This window comes from Pelophylax lessonae (genome assembly GCF_965119305.1).
Source record: "Pelophylax lessonae genome assembly, chromosome: 3".
Classification (NCBI taxonomy): Eukaryota; Metazoa; Chordata; class Amphibia; order Anura; family Ranidae; genus Pelophylax; species Pelophylax lessonae.
In genome coordinates this window covers 86,035,027-86,050,853 of record NC_138770.1, presented here as the reverse complement: position 1 = coordinate 86,050,853, position 15,827 = coordinate 86,035,027, and the positions used below count along the sequence as shown (strand labels likewise).

Genomic DNA, 15,827 nt, shown 5'->3' with positions numbered 1-15,827 from the left:
TCCATTACCTTGTTACACAGGTATTTTGACAGTAGTGCAGAAACTACTTTTGTGAATCGGTGCAGCACCACAAAGTCGGTGCCATTGCAATTGGAGCCGGCAATTGGCTCCAATTTGACATGCGATTTGACTTGTCAAATCGCATGTCAAATTGGACCAATGTAAATGTGGGCTAATACAGAGATACTGATTGTAATTTAAAAAGCCACAGATGTGGGAAATTAAATTTTAACCTTTTGTGCGTCTGTAGCGAGGCTAAACATTCCACAGTATGGAAACTTTTGATCAGGGCCATTTGGGTGATTTCTGCTGTCATTATTATTTAAAAAGGAGCCACAAAACTATGTGATAATAAATGGCTTCATATGATAACTATTCTTAAATAAGCGATTTAAAAGATTTTTCTGTCAGGGTATGTAAACTTTTGAACACAACTATATGTTTGTGTAGCAGGATTCCCAGTCGTTTTGCTGGATATCGGTCCCCCTGGGCCACCGGGTGCAACAAAAGTAACACTGTGCATGTTTCTCCAAATGTGAGCGCTGAGACAATGACCAGTCCAGTATCTTTGGTTTTTTTTTTGTATTTATTGAGAACTTGGATGGGAGAAGGGAATGAGTGGGATACTCCTTTGGTTCAACTATGCACAATTTGCTAGGGACAACTGAAAACGCTTCTTGGCGCTGACTTGATGCTGGCTAGATGCCGGTCAACGCCGGTTGACAGTGGTTAACTCTGGCTTGCTGCCTGTTAACTCCAAACTGACCTTGGACTGCTTTCTCACATAGAGAAGTCCTTTTATAGCTCCCATAAGCACTCCTTGCTGAGGTAGCTACTTGTGCTGCTGCTGTGCTGCACTGCTAAACACTTCAGGGCCCACACTGGCACCGTCTTCCTCTCACTTATCTTCAGGGCTTAAACACTGGCACCCCCTTTCTCTAAACCTTCTCCACGGGTTAGCTGGCTCCTGGATCCCCTTGACCTTCTGGAGTGGTCCCCTCTTCTAGGCAGATCCCTGGGCAGTCTCAAGTACTCACAATACTGTTTTTCCCCGAAACTTCTGCCCAGCAGCTCCACTCGGTCCACAGCTGTAAGATTCTGGTACCCTTGGTACCCTTTTTTCCCATTTCTACCTTAATATTGCGTCCCACCTTGCTAACTAGGTGGAACGCATACACCTTTAAGAACGATGACATCATCGCCGAGCGCCGCTATGAGCGGCTATTTCAATCGCCGGTTCTCTCTCACTCATTGCTCGTTCAAACCGCATGCTTGACCAGTCTTGTCCTATGCTGCCGGAGCTTCTAGCTATACCTTTGCCTGAACAAAACCGGAACCTCGCTACGATCCCGTATCTCGCTACCGGATCACTCTCTTGCTACTGGACCTTGCTACTACTAACCCAACTAGTGATAAGTACCCCACAGGGGATTTCTTCCTAACTAACTTACACTACCTACCTCTGCATACTAAAGGACTGTTACTATGTAAGCACTATTTCTATCATCTGCATAACTTCATAGATTGCTAGCTCTTGAGCCTACCATCATCTACATCATTGCATTAGGTTACTCTCTCTTGTATACTTCATCTGCTGTCCCCTACCACCTGTTACTATACATGATTGCTAAACCTATCTGCATACTACCTATCATCACCTACCACTCTCCTGAATATTACTACTGAGTGCTCACCATTTCTAACGCCTGTCTCTCACCTCTATACTATCATATACATCCTATCACTCCAGGAACATCATATTGAGTGTATGTATATTTGCATAAAGCAGGCTGTGCACGGTGATGAGTCCTGAGAGTTGGATATGTTTGTTCAACACATCTCTACATGACTACTGAGTGTAATAATTCTGCAGCTGCAAATCCATTCACTAACAAAAAACGCAAGAGCGTTACAGATTGAACGAGCCATTAAAAATGGATTCAGCAGAATTACCCACTCAAGTAATGCAATTAAAACAACAAGTAGATGCATTGATACTTGCTCTTACAGAGGTAAAAAACGAAAATCAGGCTTTGAGACAGCAGGTTGGCCGTCTTGCACAGCTCTCTGCTGCTCAGCCCCGTGAGCCTAAGATAAACCCTCCTCTAGTGTTTACAGGTGATCGGAAAAAATTTAGTGAATTTAAAAACGCATGTCAATTGCTTTTCTTGTTAAAACCTCGTACCTACCCTACTGACCAAATTAAAGTCTGTACCACTATTTCCTATCTGACGGGTGATCCCCGTGCCTGGGCAGACTCTCTCTTTGAGAAAGATGATCCACTTCTCAATTCTTATCCTTTATTCCTAGCGCAACTCGCTAGTTTATATGAAGACCCCAATAGGCAGAGTACTGCTGATACCCAATTGAGGGCTTTAAAACAAGGAAGGAGACCTGTTGAAGACTTTGTGGCAGAGTTCAAGAGATGGACCCTTGATTCAGGGTGGAATGATACATCTCTAAGAACTCAGTTCAGACTCGGCCTATCAGAAGCCGTTAAAGACGAGCTCGCCCGAGCGGATTTACCTGACACCTTGGATACCCTGATACAGACCAGTATCAATATTGACAGACGACTGCGAGAAAGAAAGGCTGAGAAGATGGGATTGCCATTGTCCAGTCCTTCTCGGATGTCGGCTGTTGACCCTACTACTATGGAGGTAGGAATGATACGTCCACCTTTATCCTTTACCGAACGTGCCAGGAGAAGATCCGAACATCTCTGCATGTACTGCGCCTCCCCGGATCATTTGTTAAGCGGCTGTCCCCTTGTCCGCAAAAAAAGAGGGTGAGTGTTCAAATGTCTTGCTAGGGGGACTAACGACTTCCTTTTCTAATCCTTATCTTTTTATTCATTTGACATTACAGTGGGACCAAACTAGGATCACCACCAAGGCTATGATCGACACAGGATCTTGTGGGAACTCTATCGATACTTGTTTTGCTACCTTAAATAAAATACCTATTATTTCAAAACTCAAACCTGTCTCTCTTAGTTTCATTAACGGTATTCCGTTATCCTCTGGTCCAATCACCAAACAGACACAAGCACTTCTTGTCACTGCCAATGAGTCTCATATGGAGACTACCACTTTTGATGTACTAACCTCACCACATTTTCCCATTATTTTGGGACTTCCCTGGTTACACATACATCAACCAATCATTGATTGGAAAACAAGAACTCTAACCTTCTCTTCTCACTATTGCGAAACCACGTGTAATCTCTCATCATATGGAAAGATCCTGTCTGTGGTGACAGATGAGATTATACCACTATGTTACCAGGATTTGTCGGAAGTCTTCCTTGAGAAAAATGCTCAAGTGTTGCCACCCCATAGGGACTATGATTGTTGTATCGATCTACTCCCTAATAGCAAGTTGCCTTTCGGTCATGTTTATCCTCTTTCACAGGATGAACTCTCTCATCTCAAGGAATACTTGGATGAGAATTTGGCGAAAGGGTTTATCAGACCTTTTACTTCCTCTACTGCTGCAGGACTCTTCTTTGTCCGCAATAAGGATTCAAGTCTCAGGCCTATTATTGATTACAGGCAATTAAATACCATTACAATAAAGGATCGCTATCCCTTACCCCTCATTCCTGAACTTATTGAACAGGTGCGCGGGGCTACCTACTTTTCGAAATTGGACCTAAAAGGGGCATACAACCTAATCCGAATCCGTGACGGGGATGAATGGAAGACAGCATTCAGAACCAGATACGGATTGTTCGAGTACCTTGTGATGCCATTCGGGTTGTGTAATGCTCCCGCAGCCTTTCAACGATTCTTAAATGACATCTTCAGAGACTTACTTGATGTTTGTGTTGTAGTATATCTGGACGATATACTTATTTATTTTCAATCTTTATCTGAACACATAAAACATGTAAGACTCGTGTTGTCCAGACTACATGCACACAACTTATACGTAAAATTAAAAAAATGTTTATTTCATAAAGAAGAAGTACTATTCCTAGGATACATCATATCTAAAAATGGAATCAAAATGGATATGAGCAAGATATCCTGTATTCTAGAATGGCCTGTGCCAACAACTCGTAAAGCATTACAAAGATTCCTCGGATTTTCTAACTTCTATAGGAAGTTCATGAAGAACTTCTCTGCTATTCTGAGACCTCTCACACAACTCACAAGTATAAAAAAAAACATTCAAATGGTCAGAAGAAGCAAATGGAGCTTTCCGCTTGTTGAAATCAAGCTTTACTTCTGCTCCCATACTACGCCATCCAGACCCATCCCTTCAATACATCCTGGAGGTAGATGCGTCAAATATGGCAGTAGGAGCAGTTCTCTCCCAACGACCAACAAATACTTCACCACTTCACCCAGTTGCTTTTTTCTCAAAATCACTAAGCAGCCCCGAGGTGAATTACCCAGTGGGTGAAAAAGAGTTGCTTGTCATAAAATTGGCATTGGAGAATTGGCGACACCTACTTGAGGGTACTCGATTACCAGTTCTCATATACACAGATCATAAAAATCTTCAATACCTTCAGACTAACAAGACTCTTTCCCACCGGCAGGTACGATGGTCCTTATTCTTTTTAAGATTCAACTTTTTGGTGACCTACACTCCTGCAGACAAAAATAAAAAGGCGGATGTGCTGTCACGATTAACCGAGGATAACTACGCCGAAATACCTTCAATTCCTATAATACCCTATGAACGTATTGTCGGTGTTGTTCGTTCCCTGAAGGAAGAGATTTTGCACAGCATAGGACTGGATTCACCTCCACCACAACTAAGTGCTGATGCAGAAGGCTTCCTCTATTACAACGACAAACTTTACATACCCCCTACTATGCGTACCAAGATTTTGGAATTGTCGCATGATGTGCCTATGGCAGGACATATGGGTATGACTAAAACATTCAATTTACTTACTAGGCAGTTTTGGTGGCCTGACATGAAGACGACCGTACAAAAATTAGTTTCTTCTTGTGACATCTGTGCAAGGTCCAAAATTGACACTACAAAACCATCTGGTCTACTTTGTAGTCTACCAATACCCCAGGTTCCATGGGAAGTTGTGTCCTTAGACTTTATAGTAGAACTACCACCTTCCAAAGGATTTAACACCATTCTAGTGTCAGTGGACCATCTGACCAAGATGGCACATTTCATTTCTATTCGAAGATTACCTTCATCCAAGCAAACAGCGGAATTGCTAGTGAAACATGTCTTTAAGTTACATGGTATTCCAAAGACCCTTCTGTCTGACCGTGGTTCACAGTTCATCTCCAAGTTTTGGCAAGCTCTATGTCAGATACTACGAATAGAGCGAAAACTTACTTCTCCTTACCACCCTCAGACCAACGGACAGACAGAAAGAGTCAACCAGTGCATTGAGCAATATCTACGTTGCTATACCTCATACCTACAGGACGATTGGGTGGACCTCCTCCCGCTGGCGGAATTCGCTTATAACAACGCAAACCACAGTACTACTAAGCAAAGTCCATTCTACTTGAACTATGGGTTTCATCCCACTCTTCTTCCACCACGCATCCTTCCATCAAGTAACCCAGTGGCCTCTGATTATCTCACCCAAATAAAGGACTCTCTGGGTTTACTCAACACCACCATGTCACATGCCCATAGTCAACAAAAAAGGTACTACAACCTACGTAGAAAACCCTCTCCTCAATATGCTATTGGGGATCTTGTTTGGCTATCTACAAAAAATTTGAGATTAAAGATCCCTAGTAAAAAACTTGGACCTTTATTTCTGGGACCCTTCCCAATTAAGAAACTCATTGGAAAAGCTGCAGTGCAACTCACCTTACCGGCAGATCTCAAAATACATCCCATCTTTCATGTGTCGCTACTAAAACCACATGTTCCTAACCAAGGAATAAGGCCTACCATCTTGCCTCCACCTCCAGTACAAGTTGAAGGCGGAGAAGAATATGAGATCAAGGATTTGGATTCTCGTATCCACAGAGGAAGACTCCAATATCTCATAAGATGGAAGAACTATGGACCCCAAGACGACACCTGGTTGGATACTGCTGATGTTCACGCACCTAGGCTTATACGAACATTTCACTCGAAATACCCGGAAAAACCAGCGCTATAGGCCTTCCGGAGCCGGCCTTAAGGGGGGGGTACTGTAAGATTCTGGTACCCTTGGTACCCTTATTTCCCATTTCTACCTTAATATTGCGTCCCACCTTGCTAACTAGGTGGAACGCATACACCTTTAAGAACGATGACATCATCGCCGAGCGCCGCTATGAGCGGCTATTTCAATCGCCGGTTTTCTCTCACTCATTGCTCATTCAAACCGCATGCTTGACCAGTCTTGTCCTATGCTGCCGGAGCTTCTAGCTATTCCTTTGCCTGAACAAAACCGGAACCTCGCTACCGATCCCGTATCTTGCTACCGGATCACTCTCTTGCTACTGGACCTTGCTACTACTAACCCAACTAGTGATAAGTACCCCACAGGGGATTTCTTCCTAACTAACTTACAATACCTACCTCTGCATACTAAAGGACTGTAAGCACTATTTCTATCATCTGCATAACTTCATAGATTGCTAGCTCTTGAGCCTACCATCATCTACATCATTGCACTAGGTTACTCTCTCTTGTATACTTCATCTGCTGTCCCCTACCACCTGTTACTATGCATGATTGCTAAACCTATCTGCATACTACCTATCATCACCTACCACTCTCCTGAATATTACTACTGAGTGCTCACCATTTCTAACGCCTGTCTCTCACCTCTATACTATCATATACATCCTATCACTCCAGGAACATCATATTGAGTGTATGTATATTTGCATAAAGCAGGCTGTGCACGGTGATGAGTCCTGAGAGTTGGATATGTTTGTTCAACACATCTCTACATGACTACTGAGTGTAATAATTCTGCAGCTGCAAATCCATTCACTAACAAAAAACGCAAGAGCGTTACAACAGCACTCTGGATCCTTCCTCTGCAGCTCAGCTCAACCTCCATCCTCCAGGCCGACCACCCAGGACACTTTCACTTGCGCTGACAGGAGGAGAGACAGCCGTCACCCTCCTCCTGGGACTCTGCTTCCCGCCAAAGAAACTGCGTCATGTGCTCCCCTCAGACTTATACCCTATCCCAGGATGCTTTGCAGCAGATTCTGCCCTCTGAGATGGATACAAGCCCTGGTGTGCTATTGGTCAGGTTTCCTCCACTGTCCAATAAGAGCCCTCATTAGACCCAGTGGGGAGACTCCCCAGACTCAACAGACACCCTTGGAAGCACATGACAGCCTAACCAAATGATCAGGCCCTCCTGATATGCAGACAGGGCCACCCATATGCTTCTTCCTAGCACCTATCTAGGAGGGTGCTACATCTGTATTTATGTAGATTGCTCACTGGTACCACTGATTACCACCACTGATTACCTTTGGTAATCTCCTGAATACTTTTTGCCTCATAAATTGAATATATCTTGGATCTGGCCACTTGTAAGTCTCCTTTGAGTAATAGATAATTAACATCCTCGATGTTACCATCAGGTACAATAATGTATTTTTTTTACATCTACAGGTATATAGTGGTACATCCCTATAGGGGATTGTCAGCTTTAGATGTGGGGGATCTGGTTTGAGCTCCTTGTCCCAGTGTCCGTCCTGGGAGTGTGTTCCGCTCCTGGTCGCTTCCTCTATTTGTCCCAATACCACTGTTTCATATTGGTAGGTGGAGACATATGAGTAATATGTTATGAATAACAAACAAAAAATGTATGTGCTGTGGTAGATAAGAGCTGTCTATTTAGTTAGATTCCCTTCTCTCACTGGATCCCACAATGGGCCTGTAGAAGCTATATATGAGAAACGCGTCGACCTCATGGATCTAAAACAATATAGTAAGTTATGTAAATTGTACATATACTGTAATTTTTTATTAGACATTGTTGGGGAATATTGGTGAACCACACTCAAACAACTTTCTTTCAAATAGGTTTTTTAAAACAAAGATAAATGCAAAGTTTTATGACTTGTAAGTGTCATCCCATGTGTACCAGTAAAGTTCATAGTTTTTTTCTTTTTCTGCTTGGATTATGATGGTAGGATGTGGTAGATTGCCAGTGGTCCCTTTATATCAGGCATGTCCAACCTGCTGCCCGGGGGCCGCATGCGGCCCGGAACTGCAGGCAATGCGGCCCACTGCCCCTGACAATTTTTTATTTATTTTCTTTGCTTGGGAGGAAAGAAGTCAAGTCGCGGGCATGGCCCAACTAACTGTAGACTGAGGCTGCCTCTGAGGGGATCATCCACTAATTGTGTTAAATTAGTGCTGGGGGGGGGGGGGCAGCAGCGTTTTGTTACTTATATACCTTAACTATAGTATATATTTTATATGCGGCCCGAGAAAATTTCTCTACACTCAATGTGGCCCAGAGGAGCCAAAAGGTTGGACACCCATGCTTTATACGATATCTGCAAGATAGACATTTGTTACAAGTATTTGTATAAGTCCTTGTACAGGTAGGCCTATGGAAAATGCCCTTTTGTTAGTTTATTAAAGTGACCCTATCACTTTTTTATAGATTAAATTTAATCAAAGGCATCTATGTCAGGAGAAGTATTTCTACTTACCCCTCTTTTTGATCTTTGCTAGTTTCCTGAGCTCCACTGGGGCTTCCAATGGAAGATTGTTTAGCTTCTGATGCACCTCAGGGTGTGTTGGATACGTGATATGTAGTGATCCTTCCATTGAATTGTGTCAGTTCAGAGAATAAGAGTGACACAAGGATGAAGGAAGGAACCACAGAGGTCAGCAGGAATTTCTCAACTAACAGAGCTTGGGAAGACAACAAAGATCAGCCAAGGGTGAAGTATTAACACTTCTCTTGGCAGGGGTACCATTAAAATGTATGTATAAAAAGAGTGACAGAGTCCCTTAAAAATACTATCACATCTGTCCTTTTTAAATAAATCAGTTCTGGGTAGACTACATTTTTGAAAGCTTATTTACAGTGGCTATGAGAGCTGCCCTTAGCTGCTGGGGGTCTTGTTATTACCTCTATTGAAAGGAGGTTTTGCATACATCAGCCTGGACCGACACATGGATGGACACAGAGGACAACTTACATTTTCATTATAATAAAAAATATATAACCACTTCCCAAGATGATTCTGGCCCCACCACATGAAGAAACACAGAGGTGTTTGCATCCAATGAACTTTCCAGCCGTCAAAGCAAAGGAAGACATTATACAAGTATATCCAGCTATAAGACTGCATGTTTCTTTTTTCTTCAGGTCTTTTGCTTTCTAATGGTGACATCTGGAAAGCCATGAAACGATTCACTTTTTCTGCTCTGCGAGATTTCGGGATGGGGAGCAAAATGATAGAAGATAAGATCACTGAAGAATGCAAATGTCTGGTAAAGGTGTTCAAAGCCTACAGAGGTCAGGAATGGGTTTGGTTTTTGTTGCTACAGTACTAGATTCCTGTGTTTCATTGTTCATTGAATGTTTTCCCCAGTAAATTTATTTCTCATGTCAAGCTGGTCACACCCAATCAAATTTTGTTTTGATCTTTCTGATTTGAAAAATGTATCAGCAGGTAAGTAAAATGAAGGTCCACATGAATAGATATCATTAGAATGGATTTATTTTTGGTAGGACTTCACACCTTGATGCTACTGTTAAACACATTCTTAAAGGGAAAATTATTCCACATGAGCAAATCAGCCAATCAAGGTCACATGAACTTCAGCATACATATTTGCACTGTGTACAAAGAAGTTTCATAAAACATTTATTAAGCTTTCCGTAGTTTTCTTAAAGTGGCTTTATCAGATACAGGCAGTGGCTGAACTATAGCTATAGCAGCTATGGGGCCTGGGGGTGGGAGAGGACCCCATTAGGAAATCTCTTAAAGGGTAACTCCCACTTTCGTGGGAGAAAAAAATAGCAAATAACGAAAAAATAATATAGCGTATACAATTGCGACACAAGTCATATTGTAATTGTATGGTATTAAAAAAAAAAAACCTTTCCTTTTCTATTTGCAGCCGCTGTAATTTTCTAAAAATGCATGCAATATGGCAACCTGGAGGTGTTCTGTACAAAGAATGTGTACAGAATGCCCCTCAGAAACATAATTTCCTGCTTGTGTGATTGTCTTACTGATTTTTCCAGAAGTCTGCACTAAGATACAAGTCAGATTTCAGGTACAAAAAAATGTCATTTTTGGTGAGATACTGCAAGTAGGAACACGTCTAAAGGGATGCAGGCCCATCAGCTTCCCTCATTAGTGCACAGCTGATTGATAATTATGAAACAACTCCCATTAGACTCATTTAGCACAGAGGAATAAACAGTGATTTCTTCAGAATAACAAAAGATAGGAATCTGCAACAAAGTTTGTTTAAATCCTTGTAATGTACATAGATCATCCACAGGGGAAAGTTTTTTCTCAATGAAAGTAGAGTTACGCTTTAAGGCAAATTAGGCCTAGAAAATCCATGTGCATATGAATACAAAGCCACAGTATCGTCAGGGAGTGAAGAGGTTACAATTGATTTTTAAGCTGGCAATACACTGGTGGAGTTTTGTCTGAAACTCCAACTGTGGGTTACCCTGCCGGTACTGCTAGGCTTTACAATCTTTGATTTAAAAATATAAGAAGTCAGGAGGAAATTGTTGGTAGAACAGTGACTGCGGCCAATCGGCTACAATCACTGGGTATTCGGACAGCCCTGGGTGACGGCGGTCAGAATTCTACCATTAATACAAATTTGCACTAAGACTAATATACCCATAAAAAGATCAGTTGATATTGAAAAAGTCTGAGTAATTAGCTGAAAAAATACAGTGTATGTTCAATCAAAGCTTTTTCTAAGGCTCCGTTCACATGTAAATACATGGAGAATATACACCAGGCCTAGAGACTATGGTGTCTGTGTATGCTTGACACACTCCGTCTGGAGACTCATCAGTATATCAGACAGCCTCTACTAGGTCATGGGGAGCCACCGCAGCCAAATAGCAGTAACAATATAAAAAAGGATGGGGGCTATAGAACAGCTCCGTGGGAACGGCTGCATTAAGGGATGCTCACGCCAACTATGTTAATTTGAAAAAATCTTTATTGAAGAGCAAAAAAACACAGTGTCTAAAATGCCCCCTATGGGGGAACAGTATACAAAATATAAAGGTATCAATGGTGAAAATATACAACAAACATGACAATCAACATGAAACAATGACTCACACACACCAAGCCGGCCACACATACGCTCCGGAGGTACTGACCAACAGAATAACATACAGGCTACATACGTTCCTATACGGAATCTATGGATGCTGCTCTGTTATGAGTCTGTTGGTCGGCATGCCACAATGGAAAAAATTGCACCACAAAGTGGAACCTTAGTCACTTGAACTGGATTTGTCATCACGGTGTAGTACACATATTGCATATAATTTATGCCTAATTGGTCAGCAAGCTACTAATAAACCAAGTCCCTGGATAAGGTTAGAGTTCAGAAATTCAAAATTCAAAAAAGGATGAAAAAATAGGAAAAACCAGTGATTTTCATTCAAAAACAATGTGTCATTCTTGAACTTATATAGATTATGATTATTTTTGGGACTCTGCTGCTTCAATTGACGTCCTCAAAGACTGGAATGCAGTTGGAGGAATGTCTGTGTGTCATTGCTGACGAGCTGGATGTAATTTCAGTGCATTTAAACTGAATAGTAATAAATGACTCCTAGTGGGTGACAAAGGAAGTTCACTTTGATTATAGGGGTAACGGGATCAGGCCAGCATGATCACCTTGCCACAATGAAAGTCTCTCCTTATTAAGAACAAAAACGGGAGCTAGGGGAGAGACGCAGTATTGTATGCTAACTGCGCAGGCTCACACCACTTCAGGGCTGTGTCTGGTATGATAACATAATAATAGACATTTAGTCGACCACAGAGATATGGGTATCAACTAGTTATTTAGCCCAGACCTGCCGGTGTTCACTGCCCTTTCTCTATCCCCCTTTTTTTTGTTCCAAATCAACTGTGGCTCACCGTAAGTTCTCCAGGCTGAAAAGAGCTGCTCAAAGACGGGAGACCGCTGTGACCCCTCCGTGGGTGAAGTGAACATGAAGGCCCAAAGTTTTCGTTCCGCTATCAGCGTTCCACGAGGAGGCAGCATGTACCATACGTCGCGGACTTATTACGCCATTCACAGGAGCTGGAACGCATCGGTGGCACTTCCGGGTGTTGTGCGGCCGGCGTGTGACGTCAACGCGTTTCGCGTGCGTGACGCACGCTTCTTCAGGACGTCATTGGTTAGTACGGAAGATCAATATAAAGGGGGTAGCCTGATTGGTAAGTGCAGACAGGTGACAGCACAACAGACATTCCTCAATACTGCTTCCTATGTAATTAAAAGACCGGATGGTGTAGCACCATCTTGTGGTTAAAAACAGGTAATGCTATTTATTTCATATTTACTGGCTAATATTGTTGTGGCTCGGGGACTTGATTTAGCATAACTGTTTGGGCAGGGTCAACAAAGGTATAGCGATATGGTGGGATTACTTTAAGCCAGTTAAGTCACTTAATGCAAATTTTGCTGCTGTAGTTAGGCTTCATTTACTGAATAACACCGCAACTATTCTCTAGATTGACTCAGATAGATATACTAAAAAGTACTTGAAATTAAAAATGTCTTCATAAGGGATTTGAAACGAAGTTCAGGTCAAAACCACAGCCTGGCGTTTTTAGTATATACAAGGAGATGTTTTAACCATCTCATTTAGGTTAATTTATAGAGGGTAACTATATAGGTGGAGTTCATTCATAAATTCATAGAGGGAAGAAAATAATTAATGATGCTTTAATAAGCATCATCAAATACTATTGTAAGGACCTACAGGACTATTATCATAGATGAAGGGAATTAGTACCAATAATGGTATGATAAGCAAAATCGACCAGAGCATTAGTGACCTAGTAACTCAATAAAAAGAAAAAGAAAAGGGAAGGGCCCGCATAAAGTTAGAAATATAATACATACTTCAACTTTTTTCACGGGCAACAAGAATGATGTCACGTGAAAAAGTCAGTAATCAAGTGGTCAAATTCCCTATTTTATATATGCCATATTGGGGCTCTATTCTCCCATAGTTGGATTTTCCCAAGCTGATCTTTCCACCTATCGAGTTCCTAATTCCCTAAACAAGCCTAGTCCACCTATCCTTCAACAATACCTAGATGTTATGGTTCCAGAAAGATACGAAGACTCATCTCTGTGTTCAGGCCTAGGGGAACCAAAGTCTGGAGTCTAAATATCCAGGCCTTCTCCTCTTTTAACAGGACTTTATCAAAGTCTCCTCTCCTAGAAGATATCTTAAGAGCCCAGAAGCCTATTACTTTCAGACCTGAAGGGTCACTATTATGCTTCTCGGCAAAGTGTGTGCCGATGGGAGTATCTTCCTTGAGACGCACACTTTTGAGGTGTTCTCCTATTCTAATGCGTAGTTGCCTTTTGGTCTTTCCTACGTACATTTTGTGGCATGGGCACGTGATGATATACAGTACCCTGGAGGTGGAACAGTTTATAAAGGACTCAATGCCATAGATGATCTTTGCTGTAGAATCAGTATAGACCTGTGTTTTAGTTACATGGCCACAGATCTGACAGTGACCACATGGGTACATCCCCTTTAAGGGTTTCAATTCAGTAAGCCAGTTGGTTTTAGGGGTACGTGTGAACTCGGAGCGTACCAGGTGGTCATTGAGATTTGTGGCCCTTTTGGCCGTCAGAAGTGGTCGCGGACCCACTATATTTTTCAGTTGTTCATTTTTCTGCAATATATGCCAATGTGATTGAAGTATTTGTTTCACTTTATCCCAATGACACCCGTATTTGGTGATCAAACGCGGCAAATTAGGATTTTCCGGCTTTGGTTTTTTTGGGTCAGTAGACTATCTCTATCCTTGACCTAGCTCTCCTGATCACTCGGTGTGAATATCCTCGCTCACGGAACCTTGCATATAGCTCTTTAGATTCACGGATATAATCTTCATCGAGTGAACAATTACGTTTAATACGAGTAAATTGTCCCACTGGGATCCCCATTTTTTGGCTGGCTGGATGGTGACTGTCAGCCCTAAGAAGGGTATTGGCAGCCGTTGGTTTTCGATATGTGGTGGTGACTAGTTTGCCTTCCCTGAGCTCAACCTTTAGGTCGAGGAAGGAGATAGTTCTCCTGTCCGCAATATGGGTCAATCGAATATTGCGTGAATTGGCATTGAGTTCTGACATAAACTGCTCCAGCTGGAGTGGTGTACCATTCCAAATCATGAGTACATCGTCTATGTACCTCAGCCAGGTGAGGGCATGGCTGAGGTACATAGACGAGGTGTACACTACTTCATTGTGGCAAGGTGATCATGCTGGCCTGATCCCGTTACCCCTATAATCAAAGTGAACTTCCTTTGTCACCCACTAGGAGTCATTTATTACTATTCAGTTTAAATGCACTGAAATTACATCCAGCTCGTCAGCAATGACACACAGACATTCCTCCAACTGCATTCCAGTCTTTGAGGACGTCAATTGAAGCAGCAGAGTCCCAAAAATAATCATAATCTATATAAGTTCAAGAATGACACATTGTTTTTGAATGAAAATCACTGGTTTTTCCTATTTTTTCATCCTTTTTTGAATTTTGAATTTCTGAACTCTAACCTTATCCAGGGACTTGGTTTATTAGTAGCTTGCTGACCAATTAGGCATAAATTATATGCAATATGTGTACTACACCGTGATGACAAATCCAGTTCAAGTGACTAAGGTTCCACTTTGTGGTGCAATTTTTTCCATTGTGGCATGCCGACCAACAGACTCATAACAGAGCAGCATCCATAGATTCCGTATAGGAACGTATGCAGCCTGTATGTTATTCTGTTGGTCAGTACCTCCGGAGCGTATGTGTGGCCGGCTTGGTGTGTGTGAGTCATTGTTTCATGTTGATTGTCATGTTTGTTGTATATTTTCACCATTGATACCTTTATATTTTGTATACTGTTCCCCCATAGGGGGCATTTTAGACACTGTGTTTTTTTGCTCTTCAATAAAGATTTTTTCAAATTAACATAGTTGGCGTGAGCATCCCTTAATGCAGCCGTTCCCACGGAGCTGTTCTATAGCCCCCATCCTTTTTTATATTGTCCGTTCACATGTAGGCGTTTTGGGGGCGTTTTTCTGCTCTAGGATCAGCTCTCAAAACGCCCAACAAGACAAATCCTATTAATTTCAATGGCCCCTGTTCACATCTGAGCGCTTTGACGCCGTGAGCAAAACGCCCAACGCTCAAAAAAGTACATGAGCTTCTTTTTGGGCAGATTACAGGCGTTTTCCATTGGTCTCTAGTCAATCTAAAAATGCCTGCACAAAAAACGCCTGTAAAAACTCCTGCAAAAACGCCTGAAAAAACGCCCATAAAAACGCCTGTAATAGCAACGCCAAGATGTGAACGTAGCCTAAAACACTGTCTGACAATTAGCAACAACTTAGGTCAGCTCAATCTCGATTTGATCGGATGCTTTTAAAGGAAGAGGAGAGATCTGGGGTCTAATAGACCACAGATGTCTCAGTAAGGGAGAGCTGTCATGTATTAAATACAATGGCTAAAAAGTGATATGATCCAGGAAAATAAGACAGAATACAGGTGGATAAAGCACCTGGACCAGATGGCATCCAACCACGTATCCTAAAAGAATTGAGCTCTGTCATTTCAAAGCTTTTGTTTCTAATTTTTAGGGACTCGTTAAGGACTGGAATAG

General features: G+C 42.1%; 1 protein-coding gene across 2 annotated transcripts in view; it reads left to right on the top strand.

The window, feature by feature from the left end:
- LOC309551308 (cytochrome P450 2K1-like) overlaps positions 1 to 15,827 on the top strand; it is an 88,989-nt gene that overhangs the window by 35,533 nt on the left and 37,629 nt on the right. For both annotated transcript variants that reach the window (XM_082251842.1, XM_082251841.1), the window contains exon 3: positions 9,287 to 9,436. In XM_082251842.1, the coding sequence (XP_082107968.1) occupies positions 9,287 to 9,436 (150 nt within the window). The remainder of the gene's footprint in view (positions 1 to 9,286; positions 9,437 to 15,827) is intronic.